Source organism: Heloderma suspectum, chromosome 3 (assembly GCF_057233095.1).
Source record: "Heloderma suspectum isolate Gila_16-S chromosome 3, 16-S_ref, whole genome shotgun sequence".
Taxonomy (NCBI): Eukaryota; Metazoa; Chordata; class Lepidosauria; order Squamata; family Helodermatidae; genus Heloderma; species Heloderma suspectum.
In genome coordinates this window covers 251,955,049-251,980,812 of record NC_139460.1, presented here as the reverse complement: position 1 = coordinate 251,980,812, position 25,764 = coordinate 251,955,049, and the positions used below count along the sequence as shown (strand labels likewise).

Sequence of the window (25,764 nt, the reverse complement as noted above, 5' to 3'; positions counted from 1 at the left end):
GTGCTAAAAAAAAAAAAAAAAAAGTATTGCTTATTGTTCAGTTTCCCCCCAAATTTCCATTTTTCCCCGAACCCCCCTAGAAAAAGTCAGTTTTTCCCCATGGCCTCAACATTTCTGGACATTTTACATCTCTAGGAAGTTTGCCTTGGCAATACTGATCCTGTGTGCAATGTTGTACCATGCAGGATACATACATTTGCAACTAAGCATCATAGATGTGTGCAGAAAGCATTAGGAGATGGCACCAGGTTTTTCATTAATTAGCTCCTGGCATGCAGCCCTCTTGTGAGGCTTTTTATGTCCTTTATTGTACTGCTTTTGAAGGCTGTTAATATTCCCCATCTCTGCTCTTGTAGAAATGCTTATCCTTGTAATCTAAAATGTGTAAAGTGGTCTAAAGTACTCTAGTGATGAGTGGCCAGAGGCAGTAATGTTTAAAAAGAAATGAAAACTCAGATGAATGCTTTTAGAGAATTGCTAGGAAGACAGAGATTAAAGCACAGCTCAGTAGAGGAAAGTGATCATACCCAATGGGACATTGCCGAAATACTGATTAATTTATCAATGTTTTGTATGTGTTGTTGTGAAATCCTTTGAAAATATAGTACTGCTTGAAGTATTCATAGATATTTTTGTGGAAAGAGTGTCCCCCTTCTGATAAAAAGAAATTCAAGGGATAGAGGAATTCATTCTTTCCCAAGTTAATATAGTCACTTGAAATTTCTAAGTACTTATTCAAGTTTCTAAAGCAAATCTCTCTTAACCATTTTCTTTTGTTTTTAGGAAATCTATCCAGTCTGAAAAGCCTTGGTCTGAGGTATAACCGGCTCTCAGCAATACCCAGGTCTCTAGCACAGTGCAGTAAACTTGATGAGCTGAATTTGGAGAACAACATCATTTCTACTCTACCAGAGGTGAGGCACTCAACAGCTTAGGGGTCCTAAAGAACGTAAACATTACATTTTGGTAAGGCATTGAAAGCAAGGATTTACTTTTCTGTGAAGGAAAGGGGAGCACTTTGTGAAGAACACTTTAAATCTGCCAAATTCACAGCCATTAAACCAAAGCCTTAAGGCAGCCTTCCCTAACCTGGTACCTTCCAGATATTTTGGACTTCAACTCCCTTCAGTCACAGCTCGCATGACCAATGGACAGGGACGATGGGAGTTGAAGTTCAAAACATCTGGAGGGCACCATGCTGGGGAAGGGTGCCCTTAGGATTGAGCTTTGTGTTAACCCAAGCTTGAGAAGGGTGTTTTTAGGGCTGTCTTCCTCATCCTGCTGCCCTCCAAATATTTTGGTCTACAGCTCCCAGGATTCCTGACCATTGGCCATTCTGGATGGGGCTGCTTGGGAGTTATAGTCCAAAATGTCTGGAGGGCACCAGGTTGGGGAAGGCTGATGTAGAGTGTGTGTGTGAGAGAGAGAAAGGATGAGGGAAGACTTTGATCATAGTTATAATTATTGAAAAACTGGCAAATTTGAATCACACGTTTTAAAAGTGTGGACAGTTTCTTATGGGCAGTTCCTCTGGACTTTTTTTTTGAGAGATTATTTAGTGAATTTCTATGATATAAGATTGGTCCAATGTTAAGTGAGTCCAGGGTTGAACTGGCAGAATGAGTTTAGTTCTAGAGACTCACTTCAATAAGGACACAATATGTAAAAATGTGAAGTGAAGACTTTTTGGCTGACACTTCAGATTAGTCAGTATTTTCGTAGTCTGTCTGTAAACTGAAAAGATACAAAAATGCATAGACTTTCCAATTTGTATTCCATTTCTCCCGTAAAAAAAAAAATATAGGGAAAAACCTTATGTGCAAAGCAGGATTGAGTTTTCAGCATCCATAACTGAGCGTAATGAGGCTATATGCTATCTTTTGGAAACTGCTTTCAATGCTTAACCTGTTGCACACCACAAATAACCACATATGGTGATGATTTCTTTTTAATGTTATATAATGTTGATCTAAAGCACTGGAATCTGCACTGGTTTTAATAAAGAAAAATGATCTGGGAATGAGAGCATGCTAAAATCTGTCGAATTGGTTATAAGTGATTAGCATTAGCACTGATTGGGAATGAATGAATATTTCTTGAAGAAATTGCTGATGGGAAAAAGTTGCCTGGTAGCTTTTAAGAACAAAGCTGAATCGCCCCTCCCAAGAACATTACGAAAGTTTCTGAGGTCTAATTGCATATACAAAGGAGACTGGCTGGAAAACAGATTGCTTTATCTTAAGATAAGTTGGCTTCCAATTCAGAACTCCCTTAACAAATAAAAACAATTTGCTTTATTCACAAGTGCTAGTATGTGTATAAGTTGTAATTGTTGCTGAAAAGAGCCTCTTACATGTTATTGTAGTGGTGTAATCCATTAAAGTAAGTCTCTGGCGGCAGAAGAAAGAAAATACATTTGCAAAGAAAACTGCAGAATTGCAAAACATGCCAAGCTCGTGATGATGCAATGCCTAACAAACCTTAGGTCTTAAAAGACTAGTTTGGGAGAGGCAGCTGTCCATGAGTAGTCATAAATACTGTGGACTTTGTTTCTTTTTAAAGGAGTATATTATCCAATCTCATCTGATTCTTTTTTAAAATACGCAATGTGTTTGAAAAGTCTAAGACATGTAATATCTATGTGGCTCAGTGTATTATGACAGTCTTGAGCAGGCTTTTGGAAATGCCAGGATCCTTTTGAAAAGTCAGCTGTTCCAAAGCTTCATTGCAGTCTTTGGAATGACGGACTCAAGTAATAAAAATGCAGAGAGAACCCTGTTCTAATGATTAGAATTTAATATGCTCTGCCTCTCTTAAAGTTATGTTTTTTAGGATTTAAACAAAAGAAATTGCTCAGCAGAACAGCAAGTGTGTTTTTTCCCCCATGGGTAAAGGTATAGACCAGTCTTCCCCAACCTTTTGCCCTGCAGATGTATTGCTCTGCAACTCCAGTCGTCCCCAGCCAGCATGGCCATTGGTTGAGGATGGTGAGAGCTGTAGTTCGACATCTAGAAGACAACAGGTTTGGGAAGGCTGGCTTTAATTATGTCATCATGTACAAAGGTAAAAGACAGGTTTATATATGATTAATCTGGAATACCCACAGGTTTAATCTTTTGAGACAACTAACTGGTCATTCCTCTTACCAGTACTTCAGAGTACATTGCAGTATGATCTAAAATTTAGCTGCTAGCTGGGCTGCTAAAGCATTGATCCAGGCTGTGTTGTGGTCATTAGGAGAGGGAGGAAGCAGCCGCCTCCCTGCACCCAGATCCTGCTTTGCCGCCACCATTAGCATCATGCTGCCACTGTTTTTTTTGGTGGCAGTTAGGATTTTTGGGTGCTCCACAACAGGGCCTGGTGGTTCTCCTGTGGGCAGTGGGTTGTGCACCCCTGATCTAAATACTAAAAATAAGACTCTAGTTCTCAGATGATTTGCAAGCTTGCCAGCATCCTATTCCCACCTTAATGGGATGGGATGGGATGTTTTGTGTATACCAAAGTACTGCACTTTTAAACTGCAGTGGGTATGTAGCTATAGCTATTTGAATGGAGAACTTACTGTGTCGCTCAAGTGAGATCATAGCGTAGCTCGTACAGAGATATTAGTTTTCATTGAAAATCAGATAAGCAATTAATTTGTTATCTTCTATAATATGAGGATATAATAAATGGTGAGAGGAGAATGTTAAGTCCCTGAAAGACTACTACAGCCATGAAGTAATCGGTCCCCCTTACCTTTGACCGAGCTTGTTACATACTATGCTGAACTTGTAACTGTACTATAATTGGCTGAGCTATCTAGACATTACCTCACTGCTCAGAACTACTTGTAGGCTTTCGTGATGCCCAAAGTTTCTTTTCAGCCATCACTGTGGGGAAATAATTTACCAATGTAATGAGTTTCTAAAAAATGACATACATGTCTTTTGAAACACGTGTGAATTATTAGTTACACCAGTACATGTCTACCTCAGTACAAACAGATGGTTCCTTTTCACATCCATTTTGGTGACAACTTGGCATCCCCCCTCCCCATTGTGCACATGAAACCATTTCTGAATATTGAAGAAAACACAGAAACTCGTGTGAGTGTGTTTCATCAGTGCTTTGGGGTTCTTCAGACATTTGGATCAGGCTGAACATGTCTAAGAAGAAAGAAGCATGAAGTTAATGTGGTGTCTGTAAAAATAACAACAAAACGCTTTATGTTGCTGCACTAAAGTGTTCAACAGACTGTGGAAATTAGGTTGCGTGCAAGAGAAAAAAGAATGCCTTTTCAAATGTTTTGGGGTTCAGGGTTCACGTGAATCTGTAATTAGACATATTTCTTTTTCTCTTCTCCAGGGTCTATTATCTAGTCTTGTGAATTTGACCAGCCTTACTCTGGCAAGGAACTGTTTCCAATCATATCCGGTGGGTGGCCCATCACAATTCTCCACCATCTACGCTCTCAACATGGAGCATAACCGCATCAATAAAATCCCCTTTGGAATTTTTTCTAGAGCAAAAGTGTTAAGTAAGCTAAATATGAAGGTAAGGCATTATTATCTGTCAGGAATTGAGTTGCTTCTGGGCTTGTCAGTGGTAAAAAAAATATTCTATGAATGTGCAGTCAAAGAGATACTGCACCATGTATTTTTGACAGTTTACAGGATGAATTTTCCAGTGTTAATTACAAAACTGAAAAACATAGCTTTTAACCGTTAATATACAGTTTTTCATATTCCTGATGCTTTAGATCAGATGTTAATCTAAAATTAGATTATGGAGCACAAACATTTTTTCTGATTTGTTGAATGTCTGACATTAGCAGCAGGCAGAGACCTTCCACTTTTCTACAGCTCCTGCAAAGGACAGAGTACTTTCGTTTTGTATAATCAGAATTTCAAGCTGACCGAGCCCAAATGGCAGCAAGTTCATCCTTTTCCTAGTGAAAAACAAATGCATTGGCTCCCATAAAAAGATAAATAGACAAAAAGGACCCTACCATATAAGATCTTGAAATTTTTTTAAATTAAAAAGTTGTTCAAATGTTGGCAGTCTGAAAAATAGAAGGGCTTGCTTCTGTTGTAGTTGAGGTGGTAAAGATTGTTGAACAACCCAGCTACTTGCATAATACAAAATATGGCTTTGGAACATAAGGTGTTGTGAGCATAGATCAGTAACATTTGGTTTTCTTCTTAGCTTCCATTAAGATATAGTATTTAGACTGTACACACGTCATTTGGGTGAAAGCAACCTTATACTTGGATTTCCATTTATACTTACATTTCCAAAAGCAAGATTTTATGGTTGTTTTGTTTGGAGTCCAGCTGAACTCTGTTGCAGCACATCACTTCTCTTGTTTGGTGATCCACTAAAACAACGGACCTAAGTTTTGCCAATTTTGTTAAATGCTGCTGTTATACAGGTGATGAGTCCTTAATTATAGAGAACTGGTTCTTCTATAAAGATGAGTAGTACTTCCAGTTAACATGAATACTAGTCACAGCCTGCTTTTTAAAATAACCTATGGTTTTCTTGGCCAGATTATCATTACTGGTTCAAATAATATACAGTTTTGATTTGATTACAAATATTTTACTGTAAGCACAGTATAGCAGCATTGTATGCATTAATGAAATTCTAGGCATTGCCATAAATATTAGCTGCTCCTTTGCATCACTTATCAGGTATTTTTATTTAAATAAAATGTTTAAAAGGTTTTCTCTAATACATTCTTCAGTTTTTATTGTCAGGGTTTCCAAATAGTGCTCTGCTTTCCCTAGTAAACTGTTTTAACTTGATAAACAGGAGGGGAAAGCCTTGCTGTATAATTTGTTTGCTTATTTTTTAAATTTAAAAATGGTGTTCACTCCAGTGCTAGAAAAAAGACACCATAAGCCTTTCAGAGAATCTATATATGAACAGTGCCATCTCCAGGTTTTTGAGGGCCCTTGGGCAAGACACCCTCAATGGGCCCCCTCCCTCAATGAATCTAACTTTTCACCACAATTGTCATCAGCTGCTGTTGCTCCTTATCCTCTTTCTCATCATTGCTACCACTTGCTTGCTTGCTTGCTTGACAGGCAGAGAGCCAGTGAGCAAGTAAACTGTGGCATCTCCTCCTTTTCACCACCACCATTGTCTTGAGCCAGAGCGAGAGGAAGGTGAACAAGCAAGTTGCAATGAGGAGGAGGAGCAACTCCAGGGGATTCTTGACAGTGGGCCCCTGCTGGGGGTTGGGTCCCTGGCAGGTATCCAACCATGCCTACCCTTGATGCTGGCCCTGTATACACACACGCGCGCATATGTATGCACGCGCACACACATATAGAAAAGATTGCTATGGAGGAGAGAGCAGCCTTGCATTTTCCTCTTTTTATATGTTTGACTATTTATGTACCACAGTGGATAAGCACTTACACTTTACCGACTCCCTCCCCCAGCAGCCATCGGTGAAGGGGATTGTGTCTGGTGTCAGCAGTGGTGTCAAGGGAACTATCTAGTAGGAATCCATGACAATAGCTAAACTAGATTCTGCTTATCTTTTACAAGTGGGGAATGGACTTGTGGGGGGAAATTGGCTTTTACCAGAGACATCTATTTCCAGTTTAAGTGCTGGCAAAACCTATTTATCCAGCAATGGAAGTGCAGTAAGGAGGTTTGCATTCCCTACAGTCCATGTGCCCTGACCTCCTGCAAAAAACTAATTGCTTATACACAGTGTAAGGATAACTTAATGTGTCCCAGATGAATTATATGTGGAGATGATGTTATGCCATGTTTATACACGAGATAATGAGCAATTACAGGCGATATTTTCACACCCGATCACCCTCTTCAGACATGGCTGCATGTGTTTTGTAAGCACATATAGCAAAACATGTCTTTGGGCTGCACCACAAAGCTGCATCTTCCACAGCTGCATCTTCAGCTGTGAAAGTTTAGTGAACTCTTCCAGTTTATGAATTAGTTTCTTATATCTCAAATATTTTCTATCATTTTATATTTCAGTTCTTTAGATTTGTACGATCTGATCAATTTTACAACCTTGTCCTCGGAAGTAATGAATTTGTCCATTCTCATAGTGATAGTTTAATATGTATATCCTGCTTTTCTTTTAAAACATAGTGGCTTATAATAAAAATTGGAAAATACAATAGGACAAAAATGAAAATAAAGTTAAAAACAGATTAATAATAATATCAGTTAAAATATTAATGAACAGCAGTAACAATCTAAAACCTCAATAGCTTTCAAAGTTTTTAAAGAGCAAATTAAAAGTAAAAATGTTTAATTTGTGAGAACCTAAGTGATTTTGTTCCTTTACTTAAATAAATGTCATCTCCAAATTGTTTTTACCTTTTCAACTGGATTGCTAATTTTGCTTTTATGTTAAATTGCAGGACAATCAGTTGACATCCCTTCCGCTGGACTTTGGGACATGGACCAGCATGGTAGAACTCAACTTAGCTACAAATCAACTCAACAAGATTCCTGAGGATGTGTCTGGACTTGTTTCCCTTGAGGTGAGCAGAATGCATTAGAAAAGCCAACTAAGCAAATCCTGTCAAAGAGGCTTGCCCAGCACTTAACACTAATCCATCAGAGGATTAATAGAAGTAGCAAACATATATTGAAACAGCAAATAGCCTATCTTGGAATGAGTATTAGCCCAAACTTTGAACTAAGCTTTTGTGTGATATTTAGAGGATTTTTGTTTTCATCCTGCCTTTTAGTTCTATGTGACACCTTAGGACAGGGGAAAATACATCTATCAGATGATCTCAAAATCTCCATTTGCTGACACGATAGTATATGATAGTAGTCCGCAGCACCAGTTTTATTGAAACCTATATTTTCTTTTTTTATGAAAATTTTGACCTGAAACATTTTATTACAGTTGTAATGTAAAATAATGACATAGTAAGGGAAGGGAGCATGGGAGAAACTGCAGCCATTTAGAGAACTTGTGCATACATGTAAAGCTAAGAGACAATGTGAAGCCTGCAAGCCGCCTCTGTCCCTCTTTAAGGCTTCTGCCTAGATTGTACAGCCTATGTTTCCACTATGTGGTGATACACCCACAGGTTAGTTATTATGGGGAAAAGAGAAATCTTTTTCTTAGGGAAAGAGCCTTAGTTGATGGTTACAGCCTGTGGGCCTTGGGTTGTCCACCCTTCATGTAAAGAACAGGATTATTTTTGAGATCCTAGAACTCAGGAATTCGGGTGTAATCTTATAGTCCCTGGGAGGGTGCCCGAGGGGCCATAAGGTACTGCAAACCTCCCTGTACATGAGGCAGAGGGGGAAGTCTACCACCGGAAGTTTTCTTGTTGCAGTGGCAGAAACCTCCCACAGCGGGGAGGGGCTTGGGGGCAGACTGGGGGATTGATTGAGGGAATCTCTGGGCCCACAGGATCCAAAGCTCTCCCATTCACCTGACCCCCACCAAAGAAAACAAGGGAGGGAAAGTAAGGCAACCCTGGAGATGGCATACGTATTTTCCTTCCAGCTGCCCCCCAGCCCATCCTGGTACCCTCTGGCCTAGCTGGTGTGAGCTCAGCAGGACTTTGGATGCAGTGGCTCCTCCAGTGCAGATTTTCCCTCCCCAGCCACCATAGGATTGCTCTGTGTGCGGTACATAATGGAATATGAAACCATAAAAGAATATGAAATAGAAAACAGATTTGTACAAAACAGGTGCGAAGCTACACAGGAATTTTCTAAACGTGGTTTTCTTAAAGTTCCTTTGTAAAAGTTGTTTTTATTCTTGGTAGTGTTTCTATCTACTTTCAGTGGTTGTTAAAATTATTTAGTCTTTTACTCTGTCCAATTTTTAAACTGAAAATTAATTTATTTTATATACATTTATATTTTGAGAAACCCACTGAAGTGCCATTTCTACTTAAACATCTGCTGGCAAGAATGTAGAAGTATAATACTTTCCATAGATCCTAAATAGCTACCTAAAGAATAATTGTATAAAGTTGAAAGCTTATGTGCTCCCCCCTATTGGCCAATAGTTTCCTTGTCTATTTCATGATTTCCATTGCTGGAACCAACATGGCATTAAAGTTTGATACTGAACAGCATCTAGATTTTTTCACTGAAGAATACTTAGCTTACTTAGCGGATAGCTGCTGGCTTACTGAAAGTTCTACATGCGTTTTTCCTTAGGTTCTTATCTTGTCAAACAACCTTCTAAGAAACCTCCCCCATGGCATTGGAAACCTGAGGAAACTAAGAGAATTGGATCTAGAGGAAAACAAGTTGGAATCCCTGCCAAATGAAATAGCATACCTTAGGGATCTACAGGTGAAATAATCATATGGAGCGGTGACCATTCAATTCATGTTTTGGCAATAGAAAACATCTAAGTCTGTGGGCAGTATCCAGTAGAGCACTGCGCCCCCGCCAATTCCCTTGCACCCCCACTTACTCTGTTCAGGAAGTGAGACCCACCACTTGCATAATGGAAATTTAGCGCTTCTGGAAGCAACCGGAAACAAGCGGAAATACTAGTTTCTGGAATGGGGCAGGTCAGCCGAGCTCGCATAAGAGAGCTCTACCGACCTGTCCCGATCCAGAAACAAGCATTTCTGCTTGTTTCAGGACTTTCTATAGGAAGCGCTAAAGCTTGGTTGTGCAACGGTATCCGTGGAAGGGGCCACGTGCTCAATGGCCCCACTGGATACTGCCCTATGTAAATGTTGCCTGGCAGTGTGCCACATCAAAACTGAATCCATATCATTGGGTCAGGTTGCTGATTTGGTGGTAGGCTTTGCCCCTTTTTATGCATTGTTACATTGGTATGTGGCATTGCCATGTAAGGAAGAGAGTCTTAGGTACTGAGGATGGAAAACTCAGAATGTATCTTAGGCTATAATTGTGGGAAGAGTTTATGGAAAATACAGGTCCTATGCTTATTATATAGTGTTTCAGAGTGATGAAGCCCAAACTTTAGGCCAGGGATGGGCAACTTGTGGTCCACAAGATGTTTTGCCCTACAGTTCCTAGCCAGCATAGACAGTGATGAGGGGTGATGGGAGTCGTAGGCCAGAACATCTGGAGAGCCTCAGGTTGCCCATCCCTGGTTGACGCCATGTTTTGTTGACCATTGGGGGCTGGAAGAGAGGCTGTGATGCTAATTATTGGATAACATTACTCACCTTTGTTAAGGCTGATTTTTGTGACAGAAGATAGTATTAATTTGATATTTACATATACATATTCCTCCACTAGAGACTTATTCTAACCAATAATCAGCTGAGTACCCTCCCTAGAGGAATTGGCCACCTTATCAACCTGACGCATCTTGGACTGGGAGAGAATTTTCTTACACAGCTTCCTGAGGAAATTGGTAAGATGAGATTGGCTTTTCCCATGCATAAATGATGTAGTATCTTTTCAGCTGCCCCAGGATCAAGACGTATTCTGTATATCCTGATGTTCTGCAGTATCCACTATGTTCCAGTTACATTTTGCCCCCCGGGGGGAAACGAAAGGGGTAGTCCATTCTGCTGTAACTTTTATCACATGAATACTCTCCTGTTCACTATCATTGGAAATTGACACATGGCTATAACATTTTTTTCTTTTAAGAATTGGATGAAATTTGCAGGTGTACTGGTCCCCTATAAGGGGGTTGCATTTGCAAAATTTCGAACAAATAGGTATAGGGGGTTTTCTGCTATGTGCCTTTTAATTTTTTTTTTTAAGGGAACTGTCAATAACTTTTTTATTTCTTGGCAGAATTGAAATTTGCTGTGATAGTTGTCCCTTCTGAGGGGATGAAGCCTGCCAAGTTTCAGATGAGTAGGTGCAGGGAGCTTTGTAGAAGACCAGCCATTACAGTTTGGGGGTGTCCAAAAAGAGTGCACTTATTCCACCTGTTTTTTGTGGGCAATTGTTATGAAAATGACATGGAGCATAGAGGTGTCCCTAGTTAAGAAACCTGTAAAATTTCAGACGGATAGGTGCAGTGATCTTTGTGGAAGGGGAGTTTTCAAATGCGGGTGGTGGTAAGTGATCCACTTCTCCTCCCCCCCTGGTTTTTTTGGCAATTTGTTTGAAAGCTGCACATGTCAGAGGTATCCCTAGGTAAGAAACTTGCAGACTTTGAGAAGCATAGTTGTAGGGACCAAGACGTTACGGTAAATGAAAAACAGTTTAAGCATTTTTTTGTTTTATGCTCAATTGGGACCAAAGCCACAGAAAGTGCAATAGGACAGGGGTGGGTGATTGATGTGAAGTATACAGTGGCAGAGGCAGAAGGACTTGAACATCCAGCATTTTCAAGCATGCATCCAGTACTGCACCCTCCCAGGTCACACAGGCTCCACCAAACTTCTTTTAAAATTCCTGTTCCTGGGGGAGAGAATTAGCAAAGAGCTGTGATATATTACTTCACCATCTCTTCCCAAAGCACTGGGATTGGAGAGCCCTGTTAAAACCATTCGCTATGATTAGAAGCTAGAGCTGCCAGTCACAAAGTTACACCCTCTCCCTACCCTGGTGTTTGGGGAGAAGTGTATCAATTTTTGGAGAGACACTGTCTGGCTTCCCCCAAATTCCAAATCTTCATGAGTGTTCAGATTCAGATTTGGTCCACTTCAGAGGAGCCCTGCTTCAGTTTGGGCATATCCTGAAGCTGTCTGAATCAGCCTGATTTGATTCAGCGTTTGTAAGAATCCGAAGCATACCCCTAGTTATAAGTTCTCATCATTAAGGTATTTTCTTTATGAATAGTATAAATCAGGAACATATGGCTCTCCAAATGTTGTTGGACTGCAACACACATCATCCCTCACCATTGCTGTACTGGCTAGGGCTGACTGGAGTTACAGTCCAGCAACATCCCCCATACCTGGAATAAATTGCTTTCAGCCAAGGGTATGTTTTTAAAATACTAATTGTGGTAATGCTTGCTTTTTGTAGGTACACTGGAGAATCTGGAGGAATTGTATCTAAATGACAACCCGCATCTGAACAGCCTTCCTTTTGAACTGGCTCTCTGCAGTAAACTCTCTATAATGAGCATTGAGAATTGCCCACTCAATACCCTTCCTGCTCAAATTGTTGCAGGCGGACCTTCCTTTATCATCCAGTTCCTCAAAATGCAGGGACCATATCGTGCCATGGTCTGATGGATATCTGCTCTAATGATGTACAAAATATAAATGGCTTTGGGGGGTGTCGTGTATATAATATCTAGGCTACATGGTGCCAGGATTATTGAATAAAAGTTGAATTGTCCCATGCACTGTACAAAATGCAAAGAGCATTACTGGTATTGTGTATGTGTGTATATATAATATAATATATAGGCTGTATATTATATTATATATATAAAACATAAATAATATAAAACAGACAAATTTAAGACCACATTTATGTGTTTCTGCTAATAGAGGAAACATAGCCATTTAGCATTTGTTTTTCTTTGTAAAATGCTTGTCTAAGTTTTCTTTGCTGAATTTGATGTATATCAGGGGATACCAGTTCACTGAAATCAATTGCCAGCTAATTGTGGATCAATTTCAGGGACAAAACATTTTTTGATGGAGCTTTCTTCCCATGGAAAAAGCAAGCAAATTGATTATTCCCCTCAGCACGCCTTCTTTCTGTCCAAAATCCTTTGGGATAATTTGTCCTTTAGTTGTGGAGATCCTTTAACTTATTTTAAGATTTGAAACAAGCAGTCTTGTATGTTGTTTACAATCAGAGTAAATCACTGGATTTGGGGTGGGGAGATTTACTCTGTTTTAATCATATCTAGAATTTTTATGCTCCTGCTGAGGGCCTTTTATTGATTGATTCATATTAAAACAAAATCATAAGCATCTGGTAAATAGGAAAAGATGCAGTCCAACAAAAGCTTGAATTAATTTTAGCATATCGTATTTGAACCAATTATTTTATGGTTGGCCTCATCTAGCACAAGCAACATTTTCTTGTTTAGAAATTGACAGATTTGTTGAAATGCTACATCTTCTGTTAAGGTCTAATAGTGCATTGATGAGGATATATATATTGGTGTTGATATAAAATGCAACAGGCAATTGTAAGGGTTTCTCCTGGTCTTTGTACAATTAATGAATGTGTCTTTCTTTGAAACACTGCAGTATATGTAAGATTTACGGTTGGTTGACAATGTTACTCTGGTTTTATATCTTGCCTTGCCTTGTACATCCTTCCATTATTATGGGGCACCTGCATCCAAGCACAATATCTTCATGCTGTGCTGTTTTGCTGCTGAACTAAATGCACTTTTCCCTACAGATGGGACACTTGCTTCAAAGTAATCAGTTCAGTGCCATGATTTATTCACTTAACTTCATCCTATCAATCTCAGTATTAAAGTCTGGTCTGTTAAAAAGGACACCTTTTCATTCGTATTTAGAATTTGATTGCTCTCTAGAAAAACAGTAAAGTGGTTCACATGCGGTTTACTGTCATTTTCATGGCTGTACAAAGGGCTAATGCTGCTGCGGTGAAATAGACACTTGCTACTACACTAGGAGTGCCATTTCAAGTTTGATTTTTGGAAACTCATATAGCAGTTACATTCCAGATAGTTTTGTTTTCCACATCAATTCACTATGGTGGGTTTGCTTCTGGGATATAAGAATTTAGAGAATTCTGTATCTTTTGAACAAATTTTGCATCATAGGTGCCAGAATTATTTTTTTCACCTATTGAAGGTTTTGTAATGTTTGTTTCTGACATTAGGATCTATTTAATAGGCACAATTCAGAGATAGTCAGGCATGTTTGTCCGACTGAAATCAGTAGGACTTAAGCTCCAAATAGTATACTTAAGGCTGTGATAATAAGCACAGTTACTTCTGAGTAAATATGCCTAAGAATGCCCTGCAAATCTCATTGATTTCAGTGCGATTTGGCTGTTCATGAGTTCTTTTGGGTTGAGTCAACATAACTTACTGCCTACTTTCTCTGCGGTGAATTCTAGCTTTCATTAGTTTTCTCACTAGCAAGTAAGAATTTCCTAAAGAAAGGCAGGTAGAGATTTAAAACCTTTAAAGGGCTTAAGCTGGTAGTAAAAACTGCTCTAGATATCACTGGATTTTCGAAGGAATATTGGATTGGATTCAGAGTTATGGTATGTGACTGGATTGGCAAAAGCAGACTTCGCAGTCCCTCTCTGCCCCTCAAAAATGCTACACGGAAGATCTGGGAACATGCTGAATTGCACGGGCTATGGCATGGGGCAGAGGTTAGGAGGAAGGGTGATGGCCCCTAAAATTGATCAGAGGCATGTTCTGTGAGTGTCTCCTCCATTCCACAGTGTCCCCTGACCCTCTTGTGTAGAATGGTATGGGGCAGTACCTAGGAAGGACGGGCAGGGTTCTGCATGCGTAAGTCTGGATCCATCCCATTAATTCTGCCGCCTTTAAAAAAAAACTACTAATAACTATTTCACTCTAGATATTTGTTTATAAAAATGTATAGTTTCAGCTGTGTGCAAGCGTACCCATCTGAGCATTAAAGTGTTAAAATACAAAGATGCCTGTAGTGGTGGTTTAAAAGTCGTTGTTTTTTAAAAAAGATTAAAGTCCACTTTATGCTCAAGCTGTAAACTTGTTCTATTGATTCAATATTTGTCTTTTTATATGCTGCCCACATGCACTTTTACTTTTGGGTGGGGATGATATTTTCAAGTCATTTGTTTGTGTTACTTTTAAGGCCAGAGTTTAGCCATGCATTGAACATTGTTCCAGGCAGAATTGGAGGACTCTCTTTGTAAGCTTTTACAGAACTGAAGTAGGATAGTATGCTTCTAGTAGGCTGGCTTCTTCTGCCACTCTGTGGAATTGTGGGTAGATGAAGTTGGGCTGCATTTATGGAACTGATAGTTTTGTCTGTAAATATATTAATATGATTGTTCATCTTGCCAAGGATTATATGACTGACTGTTTCTCTCTCTCAGATTTTCCTGCATGTTAGAAACTGGTTTTTCATTCATTGATACACTTCAACAAATTATCTCAAATAACTATTTGTTTGTTCTTTTAAAACCAGTAATTATACTTTAGCATCATATGTAAACAGGAGTTGAAATGCATTCTGATACTAAGCGTTGAAACCAAGTGTTCCCAAAACATATCTGCATTATGTTTTTGTTCTGTAATCAGTCCAGAATGCAAAGGTAATAAATTTACAGAGAGGTAGTAATAAATTCTGGGCTAAAAAGAATTGAAATATATTTTCATGATGCAGGTAATTGTAATGTGGATTTTAAAACTTGATTAATTGAAAATTATTATGTTTCATGGTGTATCTTTACTTTCATTGGTAAAATAATGGAGTTTAACCAGTTAGGTAATCTTCACCTAAATCTAGGAAGAATACATTAACTGAAGTTTAAGAATCGCCAATCAGAATGCATGAGATGCAGGTGGGTGGGGGGTGGGGAGAGAAGGAATGCTAGGATTGTTAATACTGAGGCATTATCAAGGTAGACGAACATATATCTAGATAATTTTTTTTGGAATACCTTTTTGAAGAGCTAATAAATGTATGCCAAATGTTTTAGTTGCTCTACTAATTCAGTTCTACCTTCTAGGTGAGGCTTCAGAACTTGTGACAATCTTCCCAAGTGTTTCTAAAGGTTTTGATGGAAATCAATGTGTATCCTCTAGTATTCATCACTGAAACATCACCAGCTCTCTTTAGAGCACTCTTAAGATTCCCTACCACAAGGACCATCTGGTCATCTTGTGTCAGTTTAGGAAACATTAGCCCTGTTGCAGCAGCTGCCATCAATGCTGTGGTTTCTATTCTGTCCTCCAGTTGCTGTAAAAACTTTCTCCCTCAACCTGGTGCCCTCCAGATGTGTGGGGCTACATCTCTGATCACCTGGAGGGCAGCAAGTTGAGGAAGGCTGCTGCAGAACAGAGGGATAAAACCTGAGTCACTTGTCTGTAATGTATATGGTTATCAGTATAGCCATTGATGTTGTGTGTTGGGACTGCCCCATACCTGTGTGATGGAACAGTTAACAGCATTTTAATGGCTAGTAGGACAGAGCTGACTTCAGTTGCAGCAGTGCAAATCACCTGTGCAATATTGAAGCAGCTCCTTAGATGGGGCTTTGCTACTATTAGGGGAAATGCAAGAATCCGGCCTCTACTTCCTAGGATTGTGTTACAGCATTGAAGTCTAATGGAGGAATGTTGGCATTGTGATTCCTTTTGAAATAAATGTATTTATCATCTTAGTATACACCTCATGGAATATTAATGGCAGCTGAAATGCTATGTTTTAGGGGCAAGGATAACTAGAAGGAAAGCAATTAGGCTGTATAATTGGCCTTAAAGACCTTTGCCCAACTTCCTTGGTGAATGCTTTTAAATTTGTTTTCTGTTAAAAGTTTGCTGTGTTTACTATTAGGTATTTCAGACTTTATTTACATTATTTATTTTTGCAAATATTCAGACTTGGAAGGGAATCTAGCTCACCAAAATGGTTTTGCAAAATAGTACTAAGAAATAAGACCTGCAGCTACTTACTTGCTATGGAGACACACACATTTCAAAGTAGCATTTTTAACCTGGATAGTTTTTGAAATGGGACATGGGAATGGTTTTGTATTCTTCACATATCAGAGAAAAAATGCTGAATGCAGCAGAGCATTTGTGTAGTCAATATTGCACTTCCATTGTATCTTTAATCAGCATGTCAGAACTTGCTTTTAATTAGGTATACACTTGGCAGTAATTTGCACAATGCACCAACTTTAAAAGGCACATGTAGGACAGTTACTGATGATGATATCTGCAAAAAAAAATCTGATGGCTTTTTTATTCTACAAAAATCTGAAGAGTCTGTTATGATTTCAATGTTTAGGTCTTAAGCAGGACAGTGCAGGATTCTGCCTGTTAAATATAAGGCCACACTAATTTGTGATTAAAAATGAAAGAGTGTAAACAGTCTACAAAAAATTGTACTTTCTGAATTATTGTAATGTTGATTGTTATGTCTATAAAAGATTGCCTTGCTTTTTTATAAGTCATTCTGTATCAATGTATTCATTATAAATAGTACATTTGTAAATGAGCTGCCACTGAGTGTTTTGGGCATTTTCTAGTGGTTAAGTCTCAACTTGATCTGTAAATCTGTGCAGTATCACAGATAATTGACATTTTGGATAGCCGTTATGTATCTCATTTTTCAAAGAGCTCCTCCTACCCTATACCTCCAATATAAAACAAGGTTTAGGGCGCAGTCCTATGGGGATAATCAACCGCCTCCAAACTCGGAGGCGACCAACTGTCCAGTGTAGGGCAGGCAGAGCACAGAGGGGGTCTTCTCCTCCCTGCTCCAGCTGCCCTGCATTTGCAGCTAGATGAGTGATTTCAGATGATTAGATGGGTGATTAGCCAGGGCACCTCAGAGTCGGTGCGGGGGAGGCTGGATGGTGCCTAGGAAGCATCGCAAAAGCGCTTCTGCCACCCCCAAGACTGCCCCCCTTCCCCCAGCTCCACGCTGCTCTTACGAGCTCGGAGCTTCAGATGAACTGCACTGCCTATGAGGTGGCAGTGGTGGGGAGTCAGTTTTCTGGGAACCGACCTCAGAGCGCTGGCTCCGAGCTTGGTTCCCAGAAAATGAAAAATCCTATGGCTGTCCAGCTGCTGTCTAGTGGCCACAGGATTGCACCCTTAATGTATATTACCCTTTATTTCCAAAGCTGCATGACAATAACTGGTCTAAAACGAAGCAAGTTGTGTTAAAATGCACACCTTTATAAAGGAAATCTTGGTTAAAAACCCATCCCTCCTTTTTTCCATTAAGCCTTAAAGTGCAAATTACTGGGTGGAACACTACATTTGATAGATGGAAAACCTATTTTGACAAGGAATTTTGGTTCATACTAGATTTTATATATTGTATAGATGGGATATCTGGAGTCAACCAACCTTACTATAGAAAAGCATACAAAAACAGCTGTTTCTTCCAAATGTTTTGCAGATTGATATACATTATGTCATTCCAGGTAGTTCGGGCTGAATTCATATATTACAAGTGTTGTTGTTTTTTTTCATGGAATACTTAGGATTACAAAACAATTCAAATGATAGCTAATATACTTAACTTTTAACACAAGGTCAAATAAGAATGTTACAGAAGAAGGTGCCACAGAGCTTCTTGGATCAAAACATGATTTTCTCTACCAGGATTATAAATATGCGAACAAGGCCCTGTTCAGTGTGTTTCTCTAAACACCTTAACACTTTTTTGAAACCTGAGTTTTAAGAGATTCCATGCTTCTAAAACATCACCCAAATGTGCTTTTCATGGCCACTTTCAAAACTGGAGCCTAGGTTAGTTCTAAACTTTACACTTGTGGGGGTGTAAAACCAGCCAAGTGTGCCTACTATTAATAGCGTTGTCTTTCCATCTGCTGTCGTTCCCTTTTCATGCTTACTCTGACCTTCTTGGTGGCCTTTTGCAAATCGGTTCAGTCAGTTTCCTCATTGGTGTATAATGATAATGCAGGGCCGCTGTGGGGATTTATTAATGCTTATCCTGCACTGGGAAGATAAATCCCAAATGCAAAGGAGTTATATCAATGGAAAATAATCCTATTACAGAATCTATAATTTGGATTAAAACTATCAGAATGAGAAGTCACCTACAGCAGTGATTTATTTTTTATGATTGAATTAGTTACAAATTACATTATTTTGGTCTGTCTTCTGCTTCATGTTCCTATTCATGTTCTCTTGTTCATGTTCACTTCATGTTCACTTCTGCTTCATGTTCCTTCATGTTACTGTTCGTGTTCACTTCATGTTCACTTCATGTTCATTTCATGTTCCTGTTCACTTCATGTTCCTGTTCCCTTCATGTTCCTATTTCTGAAAGCCTGAGGCCTTATCAAGGGCTGGTGCACTTGGCAGTGAGGCTCAACGGCTGCTCTTTCCTTGTACCCATGACTGCTCATTGCTCAGGGCAAACCAATATCTCATCTGTTTTACATGTTGCAGAATTTCTCAGTGTGGGTTGAATGCTAATGTGCACTCTGAAGGTTCTGTTTGTAAATCATCACTGCCCTTGTGTGTGATATTCTGGCCAGTGTTGTAGAACGTGAATGGTTTATTGTGGCACAACCTTACAGTGTCCAGCTACTGAATGAGATGGAGGAACTGAATGTTTCTACCATGTGTGAATGGTCTCCAAGTTTGGCCCCACTTAGGGTTCATTCCACATATGAGAAAATTTCTGTATGAATATTGATTCCATTTAGAGGTTTCACATATACTGTAGCATGGGAGAAATGCACATGTCTGTCCTATCACATGTATATATAGGAAGATTTAATTCCTTTGATTGCAGTTCCCTTGAATTCCATGAGTCAGTGGATTCTCACTGCATTGTTTTCATAACACCTACTGGTATCTCAGATCACAGTTTGTCCATCTGTGTATGTATCCTGCTGGGTTTTGTCTCAATTTTTGCAGACCATATTCCATTGTAATCTCAAGGAATCTCACATTATGTACATCACAAATTATCTTTGCGCCCACTGTAACATGTAAAACTTTTTGTGGGTTGTTAAGTCATGTCCGACTCTTCGTGACCCCATGGACCATAGCATGCCAGGCCTTCCTGTCCTCCGCTCTCTCCCGGAGTGTGCTCAAGTTCATTTTTGTGGGTTGCTGCCATCATGTTATTAGTCTCCATACTCTTGGTCAGTCAACAAGATAGGTGTAAGCAGAGGTATGGACCTCATAACATGATAGCAGTGATTCACTCGGTAAATGATTTTACAAGTTATGGGCTGAACAGAAATTGCTTGTCATCTGGGGGCTAGTTTCAGTGGCATTTCCCATGGCAAAATAACACATGTTCTGGGCTTCCTTTAGTTTCTTAAGAACATGCGAATTGCATGATCTGTACCATGAAGTAATGCAGCAAAATATATGTCTATAAGTGAGTTCTTCTGAGTTTGATTGTGAATTCATTTCATGAAAGAAAATTTTTCCACTATTGAATATAACCTGCCTCCTGAAAGATGGCAATAACAAGCAGACCACATAAGTTTCTGTATAACAGAGAAAGCCACTGAAAAAGCAATGTCTGCCACTCTGTGGTCAGGTAAGACATTACAATGAAACATAGCTAACAGACCATCAAATTAAAACACAATAGAGGTACATAATCAGCAGAGTGTCAACTAAGGAGATGGATACATTTCCCATTTACACATATGCCAACAGCTGAAGCCCACATTGAGTGGATTTGTGGTCCTCAACCTTGTAATATGTTGCCTTCTGTTGTACTTTCTACCAATCCTGAATATAGGAGCCCACGGGGGGGGGGGGGGTTAAGCAGCCACTCTCCAGCTCTCTCTCCAGTGAAACTTGTGACTGCTCTTCATTTTATTTCTAAGGCAGGTGGTTGAATGCATCTGCTCTTGGCCCTTGGCTCTAATAAGATTGTTTCAAACTACCATTATGGTTTTTAAAGATAGCTTGTTGAAGAAACTAAATCACATCATTAGCGCTTTGAAGGGGCCTTGTGCCCAAACAAGCTAGGAGGCGTAGATACGAAGATTTTAAAGTAGGAGAAGAAAATGGCCCTGGTATTGTGGATATCACTTATCCAAAGACAATGAGCTGCAGTCCACTTAAATCCAAGAAACTGGCTGATAATCATTGTGATTTTCTTAGAGGCATTTTGTAGTAGGTTGTTTTGACAGCAGGAGGTTTGAAACCAATGTCAGTCAAGCAGTGGTGCTTTGGCTCCATAATTTTTGAATGAACAGATGGTTATTCCAGACTGTTCCATTTAATTATCCTACTGCATAGTTCATTATTCATGTGGACTGGTTTTTAGCAGATCTCTGCAATTCATCCAATCTTATGGGTTTCAGTATGATAGAGGCTGCCAAAGTTCAAAGAACATGTTCTTGTGCAGTTAAACAGGTCTCAAGACTTCTACCACGATGAGATGCTTTCCATCATATCTGCATTTTGGGCAGATAAAATCCTCTTCTATGTAGTTTGAACATATCACATAATTAACACATTTGTTTCGCTTAGGAATTTGTGGGTAAGTACTAAGTAATGAAGCCTTTAACAGGGCAATATACATATTGATAGCATTTGCTCTTTTAAAAACCTCATGTCTGCTTTTTGAGAATATTAGCTATAGATACATAAAATAACATTTCTGACATACCAAAGAATAATGGGAGAAAAGGAATGAGAGCCACACATTGGAAAGATATGGCAAACTGACAATGAAATCCTATTCCGAACTATGTTCCACTGAATTCAATGGGTCTTACATCACTTATTTTCAGTTGTATGTATAGGATTGCAGCCTGAGTGATGTATTCAGGTGCTGACCACTTTATTTATAGAAGCCCCATCAAACTCTCCTGGTTTTTGAGCATTTGTTAAATCTTTTTCACACACCCCCTCACTTTAGGATGGCTCCAATGTAACATATTTTTAAAAGTGAAACTCAGTGGAAGCTTATAACTGGCAGTGCTTACATCTTTAATATTATAAACTCTAAATTATCACTATCTCTGTGGCTAGATCACCTAGGCAATTGTCCTCTCTTGTCATCTTTTCTCCAAACTATGTTGTACCGCTTTTCTGCCTCTTGATATTGACAGGTTTCCAGGGCCAAGGAAGCACTCGTTGCAGTAGCTCTGGCCCAGGATACTGCAACTCTAGATTAATATTGGCTGCCCCATCATCTCCATGGGCATACGTGGACAGGAATGTGCACATACTGGGCTCGGCTATTGTTGCCCGATCATCAGTCTGGGATCTTGCCCTCAGAGCTGCTTGGGCTTTGTTCAGAATTTGTACAGGTTTGGGAGAGGAGGGGTCTCCAAGCTCAGCCTCTATCCTCTGGCTTCCTCCCTTTCTCATAGCAGTCCCATAAGCTGCTACTTAGAAAAGTGCTGAGGGGCAGTATGGCTGCCAGGGTCTTCAGTGATGTCAGTTCCTTGCCCACAGGCAGCAAGGACCTAGTTTAAAGTGCAGGGTTCTCCCTTTCCCTCCTCACCTGCTCCTTTAAAAACACACACAAAACAATACTCAGCCCTGCCCACTTCCCCTGATTGTCTGCAATCCAGCAAGACAATCTGGGAGGGAAGAAGGAAGCCACCTTTCTCTGCTATATTGTAACAAGGGGTTGCAAGGGGGGGGGGCACGGCTCTTTGCAGAGCAAACAGCCCCTGACTATCTAGACCCATTTCAGTCGGGCTTCAGGCCTGGGCATGGGACAGAAACGGCCTTGGTCGCCTTGGTGGATGATATGAGGAGGGCTCTGGATAGGGGTGAATGCTCCTTCCTTGTTCTCCTCGACCTCTCAGCGGCTTTTGATACCGTTGACCACGGTATCCTCCTGGACCGCCTGGAGGGGTTGGGCATTGGAAACACTGTATTGCGGTGGTTCCAGTCCTTCCTCTCTGGCAGGTACCAGAGGGTAGCACTGGGAGAGGAGGTTTCGGACCCGTGGCCACTTGTGGGGTGCCACAGGGTTCCATCCTCTCCCCGATGCTATTTAACATCTATGTGAAGCCACTGGGGGCTATCATCAGGAGGTTTGGGGTGCAGTGTCATCAATATGCGGATGACACTCAGCTCTACCTCTCATTCAAATCTTCACCAAGGTTGGCCGTAGAATCCCTGTCCAAATGTCTGGAGACGGTGAGTGGCTGGATGGGGAGGAATAAGCTGAAGCTCAACCCTGACAAGACCGAGGTACTTTTGGTGGGAGACAAGAGGAAGCTGGGGGATGTTGACCTGGTGTTGAATGGGGTACAGCTACCCTTGAAAGACCAGGTCCGCAGCCTGGGGGTCATTTTGGACTCCCAGCTGTCCATGGAGGCTCAGGTGTCAGCTGTGAGCCGGACAGCGCTGTATCAACTCCATCTGATACGGCGGCTGCGCCCCTACCTTCCCGACCATCTGCTCCCATCAGTAGTACATGCCCTGGTCTCCTCTCGTTTAGACTACTGTAATGCGCTCTACGTGGGGTTACCCTTGAAGACGGTTCGGAAACTGCAGCTGGTACAGAACGCGGCGGCTCGCCTGATTAAAGGCAGCCGCCGGCGAGATCACATCACTCCAGTGCTGAAGGAGTTGCACTGGTTACCAGTTGTTTTCCGGGCCAAATTCAAGGTGTTGGTTTTGACCTTTAAAACCCTATATGGTTCCGGCCCAGCCTATCTTAAGGAGCGCCTCCAGCAACACCAGACAGGCCGCTTAACAAGATCAGCCTCGGATGGCCTTCTCTCTGTCCCATCAGCCAGGACAGCTAGACTGGTGGGGACGAGGGAGAGGGCCTTCTCTGTGGTGGCCCCCACTCTGTGGAACTCCCTCCCTAGGGAACTCCGTCATGCCCCCTCTTTAATGAGCTTCCGTCGTGCATTAAAAACGTGGTTGTTCAGGCAGGCATTTGGGGTGGGTTAGGGTATTTTTTTTAAAAAAAAATTATGGTAAAATTTTATTGTTTTAAATTGTTTATGGTGGGTTGTACATCGCCCAGAGTGGCTGGGTGACCAGTCAGATGGGCGATTAATAAATTTAATAAATAAATAAATAAATAAACTGACTAGGTAAGCAGTAGCAGTGCCCCTCTTTGTCTGGCAGTGCTCATTTTCTAGTCCTGCTCGTGTTTGAGCCTTGCTAGAGCAGCTGCTGTTCTGTCCAAGTAAATGCCAGGCTGAGCAAACCAAATATCTGTGAGTACAAGAATGCAAAAGGTCTCCAACTTGATATGATGGCCCTTAATTGTACTCGCATGAAAATTCTTGCATGGAAACACTTAGCTGTGCCCCACCTTCAGTCAAATCACTTGTGTGTTTCCTCTTTCTTTTCTTTTTTTAATGAGCGGAGTTCTTCAGTTCTCACCTTCAAGTGTGCGTGTGTGTGTCATCTGTGAGAAAACAACATGGAATGGCACCAGCAGTCTGCCTGACTCAAGAAAGGTGCACTGTTTATAGACTGTACAGCTAGTATTTCCATCACCACTCCATTAAAAATGATCACCGCGTAAAGCTGAGGAAATTAGTGGTTCTTGGAGAAGGCAACACACTGGAGTTTCTGTTGAGTTTGAGAATAATGAAAAACACAAAGCTATCCTGCCCAACCAGGTGACTTTCAAACATGCCAAGTAGAGTCCTTATCCAGTTTATTTGTAGTGGCAAGTTCAAAGGCATACTCTGTAAGTGTTGCCCACTCTTTTTCTCATTGGAAGGATGATACTCAGTACAGCAACAGGTTTGCCAATTGAAACAGACTCACTCACTGACTTCACCGAACTGCCAGGTAGTTCTGGATCTTTCAGTGTTGATGTACTTTTTCTTTGAGCTCTTGTGTGTGAGGCAAAATAGATTCCCTTTATCCTAAACTTGCTTACTGCATCTGCTACTTCCTTTTGGTTTCCACCGACACTTGGACACCAATTGGCAATTGCCACTTTGTTACAGCTGTAATCCTGCCAGTCCTTCAAAGTCAACTTGCTTGAAAGCTGAGTTCAGGTAGAGTTCAACTATAGCCAGTTATAGGAACAGGTTCCAGCATTTCTTATGTAGTTTTATGTTTCTTTTCAATCTTTCACTAATTTGATATCACGGAAACAGCAAACAATAGAAAAAATAATGCAAATTTTTCAATAATTGTTTTGGTGTATGGTGTGCGTGTGTGCGTCTGTGTGACTGAGGGGGGGCGGGAAATGGAATCGAATGTTGGAAAGACTTCTTAGGTATTGACCATATATTGTGTCAGGGTGTAAGTTTGGGGTAATGTAATGCAATGTAATATAAAATATACATTCACTTAGCTCAAGAGGAAAGGAGTAGCTTATCGTCCCCTGAAATACGATTACATTTCTCAGTAGCCATTTGCATATAAAAATAACCATCTTGTGCAATGGATTAACAATTCCAGACCCTTTGAAAATGTGAATATAGTGGAAATCTGAAGTTCAGAAGATGGTAGACGTTTTTCAAAGCTCATTCTGGTATACATCTAGCTTTTGTATGTCTTCACAGAAACAGTCTTGAGCATAATCTTGGGCAGACCTGCTGCAGACCTCCTGCCCCAAATGTTAGGGAAAGGTCTGAGGGAAGATATTAATCTCTTTTTAAAAATAAGATCCTTCCCTCTTTTCATGATGACACACTTAATGATCTCAGATATCCTGTACAACTATTTGATCTCAACTTTAAATATTTCGGATCTCTCCCCACCCCCCACCTGGGGACTTTCTCAGTTGACCCTTTCTAGGTGAATCCACATGAATGTTCAAGGTTTTATTGCAGTTTAGTAAAGTGCTTAAGGGCACAATCCTATGTACGTTTAGACAGAAAAAAGTCCTACAACTCCCAGCATTCCCCAGCCAGCCATGCTGGAGTTGTAGGACTTTTTCTGTCTAAACATGCATGGGATTGCCCTTAAGCGGTGATTAATTCAGGGACTTTCTGCTCTGTATGTGTGCTAAGAATCAATACACTTTGCCAAACAACACATTACAATAGAGATGTGAATTTCTCTCCTTAAGCTGTTTACAAATAGGAGCCACAAAATCCAGATTGTGACCACATTGTTGGTGGAGATTTACTTTTCAAAAACCTTTTCTGTTAAACAGTTTTCCAGTTGGAAATTTCCATGCAAAACCTGTATGTCCTTCATTTTTACAAATGGGATAAATAGTTGTTGCCCCTCCCCCTGCCACTCTGCAGTGATGTTAAGGAGATGAAAATGCATCCACACATCTCCATTAT

The 25,764-nt window shown here is 40.4% G+C and overlaps 1 protein-coding gene across 2 annotated transcripts in view; it reads left to right on the top strand.

Annotated features, from left to right (window-relative positions):
- Window positions 1-21,046, top strand: part of SHOC2 (SHOC2 leucine rich repeat scaffold protein) — an 84,108-nt gene extending 63,062 nt beyond the window's left edge. For both annotated transcript variants that reach the window (XM_084846280.1, XM_084846281.1), the window contains exons 4-9: window positions 784-914; window positions 4,348-4,536; window positions 7,392-7,514; window positions 9,166-9,303; window positions 10,231-10,348; window positions 11,926-21,046. In XM_084846280.1, coding sequence (XP_084702406.1) covers window positions 784-914; window positions 4,348-4,536; window positions 7,392-7,514; window positions 9,166-9,303; window positions 10,231-10,348; window positions 11,926-12,134 — 908 coding nt within the window. In that variant the 3' untranslated portion in view covers window positions 12,135-21,046. The remainder of the gene's footprint in view (window positions 1-783; window positions 915-4,347; window positions 4,537-7,391; window positions 7,515-9,165; window positions 9,304-10,230; window positions 10,349-11,925) is intronic.
- Window positions 21,047-25,764: the final 4,718 nt, after the last annotated feature.